The sequence below is a fragment of the Cetorhinus maximus genome, chromosome 21 (assembly GCF_964194155.1).
Source record: "Cetorhinus maximus chromosome 21, sCetMax3.hap1.1, whole genome shotgun sequence".
NCBI classification, from domain to species: domain Eukaryota; kingdom Metazoa; phylum Chordata; class Chondrichthyes; order Lamniformes; family Cetorhinidae; genus Cetorhinus; species Cetorhinus maximus.
Genome location: NC_135899.1, coordinates 92630067 through 92643116, shown reverse-complemented (window position 1 = coordinate 92643116; position 13050 = coordinate 92630067). Strand labels below are relative to the sequence as shown.

Below are 13050 nucleotides of genomic sequence, written 5' to 3'. Positions count from 1 at the left end.
AAACAATCTCATTCAGTAAAAGAGTCTCTGATCATTTAACACTTCTCAACCAATCTTTAAACGAGAGGAAAACAACTCTCCAAAAAGCAGGAACTACAAGCAGCCCAAATGTGTTTGCAAATAGTCATGTTTTTGGAAAATGAATTTCATAATCTTCCCGAAGTCACTTTTAGCTCTACAAAGAATAAAATTGTTCATTGTGTGTGCAACATTGAGGCCTTTACATTTAATTCAACTCTGTCTCTCCACATGACTCATTCAAAGACAGACAAAAAACAATATGAGACTACAAATCCAATTTTCTGCCTGCAATATAATCATTAAGCTTAAGGGAGACACGTCAACACTGCTCTCCTGGAGATATTAGAGGAGTCATCCGGTGACACCTCCAAACCAGGCCCGCTGAAGTGGCCAATTCTTTCCTTGCACTTCAAGTATCAGTAAGGCTTATACTGTGCAATTCAGTTAAGTACAATGTGTGAGCAATTTCAAGTTCAGCCCACCTTGTTTTTATCTCTTTAGCTCCCAATGACACCTCAATCCCTCAGCTTTTCTCCATTTTCGAAATAAAACAAATGGATAAAAGCAAGTAAATATGCTCATCTGTACGAGGTAATATAGGTGGAGCCTCTTTTTGTGTGCAAAACTTGGTCCTGTAACAAATCAAATGCTGGCTTTTAAGTATTTCTAAGTAGGTAAAGAACCAGCTCACATATGAGGACGTAAGTCTGTGTGAGTACTGAACAACAGGTACTAAATTAACCAGAAGAGATCTCATGCCAAATCTTTGGAAGATAGAAAACAGTTGCTTTCATTCAATTAAATCAAAGGCCTTGTTTGCATTAAGTGAGAGTGTTGTTGTACCAAATGATGCAATCGTTTAATGAAATTCCCGAAAATTCTGGGTCACATAGTTCAAATTCTGGTTCAAACCATCAATATTGCCCCTTCAGATCATGCCATCAGTCAGAGCAAACCTTTGCCTTGATACTTCACTCTTTTCCCAATTTTAATGTAACAACAGAAGAATTTGCTGGGTTATGGGGAAAGGGCAGGGGAGTGGGGCAAATTGAACAACTTTCAAAAGCATGAAGGGTCCCCTCCTGTGCTGTGTAATTCTACAATAACTATTGCAATAATTTCCCAGACATCACTCACCTTCAGAAAGAGTGCCCCTTCTAGACTACCAGTTGTACTAAAACTCCAGCAGGATCCACACAAAGCTTGATCTTTCACAGGGGTCACAGCGCCTGTGAGATACAAAAGATTCAAAAAGCTCATAAATCTTTGCTTTGAATACGCTGAATTAATCTGAATAATGCTCGGCAGGTTCTCAATAATCTCCTCCAAATTTCATACTTCAAAAAAAAGTTTTGTTAATTTATCTCTGGACACAAACGGCACATGAAGATGGTGAACATCGATACAGTGGCAGACGGCCGTGACCTCTGGAGGCTGACTGTTTGGAAGGGTATTGGAAGAGGTGAACAGAAGCAGAAAGCTCAGCTGGCCAAAAAGAGAGCCCAGGGAAAACAGCGGCCAGTGAATCGTGCACCTTCTCAGCCCACTGCCTTCCTTTGCAGAAAATGGGTCAGAGACTGCCACATGTCAGAGTGGGCTTCTGAGCCACACTAGGTGGCATTTAACACCGATGACCACCAAAGCACAAACCATCACGAAACAGAAATCTGCCAAAGAACAGAAAGGACATCCGGGCCGGGTTTTAATGCCTCCGCCCATGACGGAATGGAGGTGGGTGGGCTTTAAAAATGACAATGGGGACCAATTCTGGGAGTTCACCCCCCCATTGCTGTCTTTGGAACTTTTAGCGATGTGGGATAAGGGTGTAGGTAGCGAACCTACATGCAGCACTTGCAAAATTTCCAGCGACATTGTGGGGTTGGGCATTTCAGACCCCCTGCAACTTTGATGGAGTCAGGTCAATCTCTAAAGGGGAGCTGGTTCAAAGCACCTCAGAACAGTTGTAAACCATTGGGGAAATCTAGTGCAAAGTCAGGAAATTTTTGAAGGTGTCGACAATTTCACATGTCATAATGTAGTGCTGTACGATAAGTTAAAAATGTTTTAATACAGTGATTTAATAATAGGGCTTTGTTCTTAAAAGGTAAGTGACCATTAAATTGACTGGCATTGTGAAATTGGAAATGTGTTCAGATGTATTTGAGTGTCTATCCAATGGAGACGGTGCTCTTCTGCATTGAACACAATTGATAATTAGATACATAGCTCAATAACATGAGCAGGAGAAACTTACTCAAAATATTTGTAGCATTGACCACATTTGATCAAATTTTAATGCCTATTGTTATCTACAGTTGATAAAAATTACTGTACATACTCATGTAAAAGTTGATCTTGTGTAAACGTTAACCCCATGACTTTTAGCCTAAAAATAGTGTATTTTTCATATACCTCGGGTAAAGGTTGACCATAGTTTGTTAGGAATCAAATTGTGTTGAGATTATTAGTTACTTTCTGGTAATCGCTATGGTTCATTAATTTAAAGACACACACTTTTAGATTTCCCTCCACCAATTCTAGTGGCATTCTCCCAGCCAATCAACAAGACTAATGTGTACCATATGATCTATCACGACGCCTTTGAGAAAGATTGGCAAGTACGCAGCTCAAATTAAACTGGAGAAAAAAATGACAGGATGGGTTAATGAGCAACAGCAAAACGGTCATGTTATCACTCCGGAGGGAGGGGATGTCGCTACGTCCTTACAGAGTTGAAGAATGGCGGTATTTCAGAATCCAAGGCCGGTGCCGGGTGGTACACAAGATTCACAAGAAAAGGCACGATTTAGGGCTTTATCAGAAAATGAAAATTTCATAGCCTCTGCCACCTGAACGTGCCAAAATCCTCAAATTCCATCTTTTTCTCACCCAACATCCACAGAAGAATGCGTATCAATTGGCCTGCATTGGAACTATGGATGAAACACTGATGACCTCTGACCTGTCAGAAAACAAGACCATTAACAAGATTGGTGAACAAACCGTACTTGTAAAGGCAGCTGGCCACGAGAAGACACGGCGCACAGTGATTCCATCTTGTATGGTGGATGGCACAAAGTTAAAGCCAATGGTTATATTCAAGTGCAAAACCATCCCCAAAGAGAAATTTCAGAAAGAGGTTGTCGTCCATATTCATGAGAAAGGCTGGATGGATGAAGGCAGTTATAAGAAATGGGTCAAAGAAATGTGGAATTTGAGACTAGGAAGATAACACAAAGGAAAATGGGTTGCTCATCTGCGAAATGTTCAAATCCCACTTTGTTGACGGTGTAGTCCTTGATGTGTGATTAACCAACACCAACGTGGCAATTATTCCTAGCAGTCTTATGAGTGTTGTCCTGCCCTTGGATGTGTGTATGAATAAACATCTCAAGGATAACACTTGAAGGATGTGAAACAATTGGATGACACTCACTTCACTCACACCCATTGTTCTGATTAGAAAAGACTATTGTCACGAAAGTATAATAATTCTCATAATATTATTGTGATTATTATAAAAGTTGGTTAATAGTGGGGTTTGGATAGTTTGTGTGTGTGTGTGTGTGTGTGTGGGGGGGATTTAATTGAGTTGGAGACAGCTGGTCTGGAGGCTTTGACTCATCAAAAGAAGCCGGGTTTGAAATGCTAAATATGTAAACATGGCTGAAGTTTTAGAATGTGAGGTAAGGAGAATTTGTATTTTTTAGATAAATCAGGGTAGTTTGAATCTCAAAGAGATGGTAGGATGTTTACATCTATCCAGAGAAGCTAGGCCAAGCAGTGTGTTTATTTTTCTCAAAGGTTACTGATAATATTAGCACCATGAAAAGATTTATATTATGTGAAAAGTAAAACTCAAAAGATATATCGGGACAATGGGATTTGTATTAAAAGGGAGAAACATGTATAAAGAAAAATGAGGCTATGTATTAGGGAAGGCATTAAGGTCTACCACAAGTGTGAGAAGCCCCCAGTATTTAAGCATGAAGCCTGCTGTCTAAGAAACCGAAGCTGGGAAAAGCCACAACACCTGCCCCTTTACTTCCCCTCTCCTCACCGTCCAAGGGCCAAACACTCCTTTCAAGTGAAGCAGCATTTCACTTGCACTTCCCTCAATTTAGTCTACTGCATTCGTTGCTCCCAATGCGGTTTCCTCTACATTGGAGAGACCAAACGCAGACTGGGTGACCGCTTTGCAGAACACCTTCAGTCTGTCCGCAAGCATGACCCAAACCTCCCTGTCGCTTGCCATTTCAACACTCCACCCTGCTCTCATGCCCACATGTCCGTCCTTGGCTTGCTGCATTGTTCCAGTGAAGCTCAACGCAAACTGGAGGAATAGCACCTCATCTTCCGACTAGGCACTTTACAGCCTTCTGGACTGAATATTGAGTTCAACAATTTTAGATCATGAACTCTCTCCTCCATCCCCACTCCCTTTCCAATCCCCCCCTTTTTTTCCCCCCAATAATTTATATAGATTTTTCTTTACCCACCTATTTCCATTATTTTTAAAATGTATTTCCATCCATTGTTTTATGTCTACCTTTTAGCCTATTTCGATCCCTTCCCTTCACCCCACCCCACCTCACCCCCACTAGGGCTATCTGTACCTTGCTTGTCCTGCTTTCTACCCTTAATTAGCACATTCCTTAGATAATATCACCACTTTCAACACTTCTTTGTCCTTTTGTCTGACATCTTTGGTTATCTCCACCTATCACTGGCTCTCTATCCAGCTCTACCCCCCTCCCCCCCTTAAACCAGCTTATATTTCACCTCTTTTCTATTTTTACTTAGTTCTGTTGAAGAGTCAAACGGACTCGAAACGTTAACTGTGTTCCTCTCCGCAGATGCCGCAGACCTGCTGAGTTTTTCCAGGCATTTTTATTTTTGTTTTGGATTCTCCTGTCCAGGGTATTGTGTTAACTTACTGGCATCTGTTTAATATTTTTTAAAATTTCTTTCTTGCCATTGCCTTAATGGGGTGTAACTAGAAGCCAGGTTAATTAAGGGTTTTAGGAGTTATCATAGTAGTAATTTGTAGAAATATGTATGTGCTAGAAATCTTTTCTTTTGTTAATAAATGTTTAATTTAGTTTTCTAAAAATCTCTGAAGTCTTGGTAGGCTTATTTCTAAATTCAGGGCACCCATCTCGAAACAAAATACAAATTGCAAAACTGTTGTGACCATGTGATCAAGTTTCTCTCATGGATTTGATCTGTCTGGCACACATCATCTGCTGCATCATAACGTTATATTCACAGGAAAAGACTTCACAACACCACATCAAGGCTGCCAATGCTATTACGAAAATGAAGAAAACATTCATTAAAGCTGGAAATGTGCTAGCACCATCACAAGCAACATCGTGCCAATGAGTCATAGACCCGTGGAATGAACTTGATCCCAATATTGCCAAAAAACAATTGTTAAAATTTGGAATATTGAATGCACTCAACGGTAACGAGGACGATTACTTGGGAATGATGATGCTGAAGTTACTGATGCTACCGATGATGATGAAGACGACGAGGAAGATCCACATGATGATGTTATACAACTAGGTCATTGGGACGAGTTGTTTAGTGATTCAGAGAGTGATCACAGTGATTTTGAAGGATTTCAGTGTGGAGTGTTGTAGTTAATTTGTTATGGTATTTTTTATATTGTCTTGGATGAAATGTATATAGCTTGTAATGTTATAAAATAAATAAATGTTAGAGAATTAATATTAATTTTTTAGTGTTGTTCATTTTTACTTTATTCCATGGTAGCGGTCTTTATGGGCTGAAATCAAGCATGCATGTAAATCCCTCATCATCCGCATAAAAGTTCACCCTATGACTTTTGGCCTAAAAGGTTTAGCTCAAAAATTCAACTTTTACACAAGTACATATGGTACTCAAAATTCAAAAGAATCTCCAAACAAAATTTAATAACTAGCAATTATTGGCAATAATTCCAATGCTTACAAGCAATGAATATGCATAAGCTGTGCAAATTCCCATACCATTTAGATTCCAGTCTATACTGGGAGGTGGTAAGCTTGACTTGTAAAGCTCTGTAGGGAAGGGTTGTCCATTGTTTGGTGTGGTACTCTTTAGTCTTCCATTCAGAACTGCCATCTCATCTACCGTTTGGTCAGCAAAGAGGTTAATATCCATTTTGTAGGTTAGGTTTTTCCGATTCATTGAATGGATGTATCTGAAAAAGAAATCATAAACTTAACACAAAATAACAAAGCTGTAAAAGGGCTGATTGAGCCCAGTTGGTAGTGAGTTTGTCTGACGTCATTTGGTCTTAAAACATAACTACCATCTCCTCTCGGCCTGGGCAATATGTGTTAAAACTCTACACTTCTTGGCAATCCTACTGTTTTGTATAACTCTGTGATTGAATAGTCGGGTAAAACAGATACAGCTTAGAGAAAGCAGGCAGCTCACATCAGAATACTTGCAAAATAGTAGATTTCACTGCTACCCTCCTAGCCAGTCTTTCCCATTCCTGGTAGAATTTTTTAATTCATCCTTGGGATATGAGCATTGCTGGAAAAGCCAGCATTTATTCCCCATCCCTTATTACCCTTGAGAATTAAGTCTTCCCCACTGATCTCCAAATAACCTGTGATGTTTTGAACCTTGCTTTCTCATTCATACTTTGAATCTCTTCCATTGGTAATGGCCCCAAGCAAAATGGGAAGCAGTCTGTCTTTGGTGGCTGAGAATAAATTTAAACCTTTTGGTCAAGATATTTTGATTTATTTGCTAGAGGTTTTAAAATTTGTCCAATCCAGGTCCAGCTGCAGCAAATTGTCTTCAAGAAGATAGCATCGAAGGCATCAACATTTGTGAATGGTGCTTCGTCCTAACCATCAGTCTGCAATCTTAACCTTGCTGCCCATGAGCAGATATTCTTCTTTTGAGAATGTAATTATACAAGCCTGAGCTCGAATTTTGAGTATGCAAGAAGTTACTGACATGAGGTCAAGGGGTATAACATTAAGATAAACTATTTGTTATGAACAGGAGGGGGTTTAATATAAAAAGTCCTGATTTCTCCTCTCAATGTCCACAAACCGAAAGGTGTTTATGGTTTTTAATTTTGCTCTTTTCTAAACGGTGACATATTTCCTAACCCCTCAGTTTGGAGTGGTCTAATCCTTTATTAATAACCCCACAGCAAATTCGAGATAGGGTAAAATCAGAGGATTTGTTTATTTTATACCACGCAAAAACGCGAGGAGGGGGTGGTGCCACATAACCCCCTGGTACATTCACACAATCAAAGAGGAATAAAGGAAGGAATGGGGCACCTTGCGAAGACCACAGACAAAATAAGAATTATTGTTTCACGTGAGTCCAGAATCTAAAATCAAAGTCCAATGGTGTAATCTTCCAGAGTCCGCAGGCTGAAGAGATGACTTCCACGATGAGATGGGCCCAGGGGGATGAATTTAGTCATGTGGGCAGTGGTAACGAAATTCAGACATTCCAGTAGAAAACAGGATATCTGGGGGCCAGGCAATTTAAACCAAACCCTGGTTCTACTGCTGCTTGGCTGATGGAAAATGGCAGACAGAGGCAGGCTGCTAGCCTGGAGTCCTGTTTCTCTTCAGAGGTTAAACAGCGACTGAAAACAAGCCCAAAAGCAGTCTGATTAAAGTAATTTAAATAGCTCAAGGTTTGGTCATGTGACAGGGTGGTTCCAGGTCAAACCATTCAGTTAATGACATACTTCAAGAAGCCTCGTTAAAACCCACTGCATTTTGAGCAGGTAACTGTGGAACCATTAGCACAATGTTGGAGTTGAAGAGTCACAAATACCTCTGCCTTTGTGACAGAGCCTGCTGGTGCAGACATCTTGTCCACTAGTCCTTTGTGTTGGCTTGGCTGGAATGTTCATACAATACAAGTCACATTCCAGGAGGTTGATGAGTTTGCCTTTGTCTATTGGAACTGCTCAGAATTTTACAGAATTACCAGCATGTGACTAGCTGTGGCCATTTTATCAGCCCAGCAATTGTCCATTTAAGAAAAGAATTTAAACAAGCGAATATGGAAGAGAAACATATTTTTTAAAGATTCTTTTCTTCTGGCCTTCTTGGCAATGACCCGCCTCCATCGTTGGAAGAAAAAAAAAACAATTCTATTTCATTTTTTTTTCAAACATGTTGATGGAGAAGAGGAAAGGTAAGGATGTATACACTCATTTTCTCATTCACTCCTTGGAAAAAAAAACCACATAGCCAGCAGGGAGGAAATGTCCGTTCCCTGCTGCATTCTCAGCGTTTACACACAGGACAAGGTGTTAGCCAATGTGAGTAATTTCTCTTGTCGGTCAAAACGCTGCAAGACCCAACTCCAGGGTATCGGGGGAACTCCAGCTGTAACAGGGTCCAGCATGTGCTGGGTTTCCTGCCTGACCTTGGCTAGCTAGTTGGAGCTCAGCTGGTAGGGCTTTTGATTTATTGGTTGGGGATCTCCCACATCAATGTCATGGACTGCTAGTGGGGCACTCTCCAATGGATCCCTGTATAAATTTCCTTAAATTTCCCAAGCAGAGTGGCCACATCTTCCCACTGCCCTCGGGTCAGGGTTGCTGATCAGGCATTTGAGATTTCGGGGTCTGCCAGCATGGGAGCTGGGGTTTCCACTGGGGAAGCCTCCTGTCCCTCCTTCTCACTGTGACCCCTCCTGGTTACCTTCAGACGTGTCCACCTTCTGACAGACACTCACCGACTGACTGGGCTCTGGGTTCAATTTGGTTCTAATGACACTTGAACTCTTTTGTGGTAGTCCCAAAGGGCAGTGGATTTTCAGGGTTACTGTCTTTCCCCGACCTGTTCCGTTGGGAAGGGGTTGGTTCCTAACCTGTCCCGTTTTGTTTGGGGCACTACTGCCCTCAGGTGGCCATCCAGCTCCAACGGCACTGCTCCGCAGCTCATTAACTAGGTGAAGCATCTCCCTCACCATCTGCATGTCTACTTTGGACCTCCCCTGTTTTCGCTCTAAGTTGGAAAGACTATATGGGCTAGCCAGACCTCCTGTTCACCCAGCAAGGGTGCAGGCTTCTTTCTTTTTAAATCGCTCTGCCTGGTTTGGGACTTATTCTGTCCTGTATCTTTGGGATTTTCCTTGCTCACAGTGGTTGGGCTAGCTTCGGCTGCTGTGCCCTGCAACTCTTCAACTGGGGGAGGTAGCTTCCTCACAGGCTCTGGGAGTATTTGGGAACCTAGCGGTCTGCCTCTAAATTCGAAAAGCTGGGTTTGGATAGCCAGCAGGGGTGCAAGCTCCTTTTGTTTAAAAATCTGGGCAAAAGTGGTTTCCTCACCAACGGGGTATCTATTCGGGGCCTTTCCTGACACCCCTCTTCTAAAATTGAAAAGAAGGTTTCAGCCAGCCAGGCCTCCTGCTCCTACAGCAGGGGTATGGGCTCCTTTCTGTTTAAATTTGCTGGCCGGGTCTGGGGGACTTTGTGACCCTATTTAATGCCGGGCAGATGGATTCCACCAGCACCTCTTTGGCTGCATCTCCTCCAACCTTTGCAACTCCCATACCAGCCTTTTTGCTTCCCACCAGCTCCTCAACTGAGTACTGCCCACCGGTTTTGGATGCCTGGAAGTTAACTGCAACATTTGCTTTGACTTTTGGGTGGTGGCAAAATGGACTAGCTCACAGGTTAATGACTTCCCTAATGTAGTTACTGCAGGGCTGGGCTGCTCCCTGTTTGGTCCCATGTCCTCTTGGGACACCCTGGCTGACATGGGGCTGGCGAGCTTCTACTGCTCTGCCATGTGACTCTTTGACTGTGTGAGGCAGCTCCCTCACTTCAGTTCTGCTGCCTGGGAATGGCCCTGTTCCCTGTTTAATTTAACAGAGAAGGAGGTATCGGCCAATTCGGTCTCCGGCTCACTCCCTTCATCTCTTTTGAAATTCATTCTCCCGACCCCGTTGAATTTTATTGGCCTAATCTCAGCCTTTTTAAATCCAGGTAGCTTTCCCTGAGCCGCCTTACCCCTGATGGGTTCTTTCACCGCTTGCAGGGTCTCTGAGCCTTTTTCAGCCTCTACCAGATTGCAGAGCTTTGCTGAAATCTTTCGGTTTGCCCCACCTCTCTGGATTGTCCTGGCTTCTCAGGGCACAGTGCTTAGGACCTCACAAAGTCAATTCCCCGCAACATAGCTAATTCCCTCTGTCTCCTTTCCATCTCCTTTGGGAATTCTCTCTCTGCTTTTGGACCTTTAATTTCATCTCCAGCATCTTTTGCTGGAGAACCTGTTCTCTCTCTTGTTCTCTTTTCTGGAACTCTCGTTCTCTTTCTCCCTCCTGTGGTTCTACTGTCCTCCTCTCCGGCTCTAACAGCCATTTTGTGGCTAGGGTAATTATCTTGAATTCAGATCCCCAATCAGTTTCTGGTTCTGGATTCTTCTATCTGTTTTGGATAGAGACTGACGTTTAAATTCTCCAAAAGTATCTGGAGTGCCTCAGGCTTTTTGGCCTCAGGAAGAACTTCTACCTGTATCTCCCAGGCTACGAGTCTTAATTGACCCCGACTTAGGGAGGCTAAGGTTTCATTAGTTTGTATTCCCTTTTCCGCACCTATCTTTGTAGTTTGTTTCAGCCACTGAGTTTTCCTCTTAGCTTCCAATTGGCTCTTTTATATCAGCTTTGGCTCGTCTCTTAACTTGGACTCTGGTTAAATTCAAAATTGGTTTTCTCGGACTTGAGCTCCCAATTTCTGTTACGGACAGGAGGGGGTTTAAACAGCCCGGATTTCTCCTCTCACAGAAAGGTGTTTTTGGTTTCTGACTTCCCCCTTTTGTAAGGCATATTTCCCAACCCCTCAGTTTCAGAGTGATCTAATCCTTTATTAATAACCTCATGGCAAACTCAAGATAGGGTAAAATCAGAGGGCTAGTTTATTTTACACACACTCAAAAACACGGGAAGCGAGCGTCGCTATGCTATCCCTGGTGCATTCACACAATAAAAGAGGGATAAGGGAAAAGAGGTACGGGGTAAAGATCACAGACAAAATGTGAATTATTGTTTCACATGAGTCCGGAATCCAGAATCAAAATCTAGTTTTTTCCAGAGTCTGCAGGCTAAAGAGATGACTTCCATAATGAGATGGGCACATAGGAATGAATTTAGTCTTGTGGGCAGTGGTATAGACATTCCAGTAGAAAACAGGGTTGTATGGGGACCAGGCAATTTAAACCAAACCCTGGTTCTACTGCTGCTTGGCTGAAGGAAGATGGCAGACAGAGGCAGGCTGCTAGCCTGGAGTCCTGTTTCTCTTCGGAGGTTAAACGGCAAAGAAAACAGAGTTCAAAAGCTGTATGATTAAAGTAATTCAAACAGCATAGGTGTTGGTCATGTGACAGGGTGGTTTCAGGTTGAGCCATTCAGCTAATGATGTAGTTTAAGGTGCCTTGTTAAAACTCCAAACCCATTGTATTTTGAGCAGATAACTGCAGGACTAATAGAATAGCGTTGGAGTTGAGGAGTCACAAATAACTTTGCCTTTGTCCAGAGCTGGTTGGTGCAGACGTCTCGTCTACTAGTTGTGTTGGCTTGGCTGGAATGTTTATTCAATACATGTCACATTCCAGGGGGTTGATGAGTTTGCCTTTGGCCATTGGAACTGCTCAGAGTTTTACAGAACTACCAGCATGTGACTAGCTGTGGCCATTTTATCAGCCCAGCAATTGTCCATTTAAAAAAGAAGTATTTAAACAATGAATATGAAGGAGAAACAATTTCTTTTAGGTTTTTTTTCATGCCTTCTTGGCAGGACATAGTTTTAAGCCACATTTGAATTTTTTTTTTACCCAATCTTTGGGGTTGCAATTCTCACGAGTTTACAGTTTCAACATAGTATTACATTATTATTACATTATAGTATTACATTCCCCTGACAATTTCACTGCACCAATACTTGATTTCTGGCAGTGGCACAGATATCATCAATTCTTTTGCTGGTAAAATTTCAGGCAATTCCATTTCGAAATGACAATATCCACTAAGAGCAGCCAGATGCACAGAAGGCAATAAAATAAAAGCAAAATACTTCAGATGCCCAAGATCTGAAATAGAAACAAGAAGTGCTGGAAAAGCTCAGCAGGTCTGGCAGCATCTGTGGAGAGAGAAGCAGAGTCAATGTTTTGAGTCCAATATGACTCTACTTTGGAACTCAGGAAGCTGGGAAGGCAGATGTCATCAGCTGTCCCTTGATTCGAGGATGTCCCTTGACTCAGGATTGAAAATTCCTGCCATGGGTCTTGTGACGGAACAAGCTGATTCTTATATGACAGATCTTTGGGCACATAGGGCAGGATGTCCCATGAGGTAGTGGGATCCGGAATGCAGGATTTGCTTCCTTTTCTTTGCTGCTGCTGCTGCTCTGCCTCAAAGCACGTGACTCAAAGCATAATACAGTTTGATGGACATGTTGTCACCATTCTGAACGATTGGTATCAAGCTCCTTTCAGTCACTGATGTCAATGCTGCCGCGCTTCAATGAGAGCTTCAGAGTGTCTTTGAAGCATTCACAGAATCACAAAATGGCTGTCTTCCGTGCTGTAACCATTTGGCCCATCGTGTTTGTGCTGGCTCTCTGAAGGAGCAATTCACCTAGTGCCACTCCCCAGCTTTCTCCTCACAGCCCTGCACATTCTTCCTCTTCAGACAATAATCCAACTTCCTCAGAATGCCTCACTTGACCCTGCCTTCACCACACTCTCAAGTAGTGCACTCCAGGTCCTCACATTTTTCTTCATGCCGCCATTGCTTCTTTTGCCAATTATGTTAATTCTCTATCTTTCCACCAATGGGAACAGTTTCACCCTATCTACTCTGTCCAGGCCTCTCATGATTTTGAACATCTCTAACAAATATCCTCTCAACCTTTTCTTCTCCAAGGAAAACAGTCCCAACTTCTCCAGTCTATCTTCATAACTGAAATTCCTCATCTTTGGAACCAATCTCATGAATATTTGCTGCATCTCTCATGGCTTCACA

At 42.3% G+C, this 13050-nt stretch overlaps 1 protein-coding gene across 2 annotated transcripts in view; it reads right to left on the bottom strand.

Annotated features, from left to right (window-relative positions):
• LOC144696133 (digestive cysteine proteinase 2-like) overlaps positions 1-13050 on the bottom strand; it is a 40273-nt gene that overhangs the window by 14163 nt on the left and 13060 nt on the right. For both annotated transcript variants that reach the window (XM_078567474.1, XM_078567475.1), the window contains 2 exons: positions 6039-6232; positions 1159-1250 (listed from right to left, as the gene is read on the bottom strand). In XM_078567474.1, coding sequence (XP_078423600.1) covers positions 1159-1250; positions 6039-6232 — 286 coding nt within the window. The remainder of the gene's footprint in view (positions 1-1158; positions 1251-6038; positions 6233-13050) is intronic.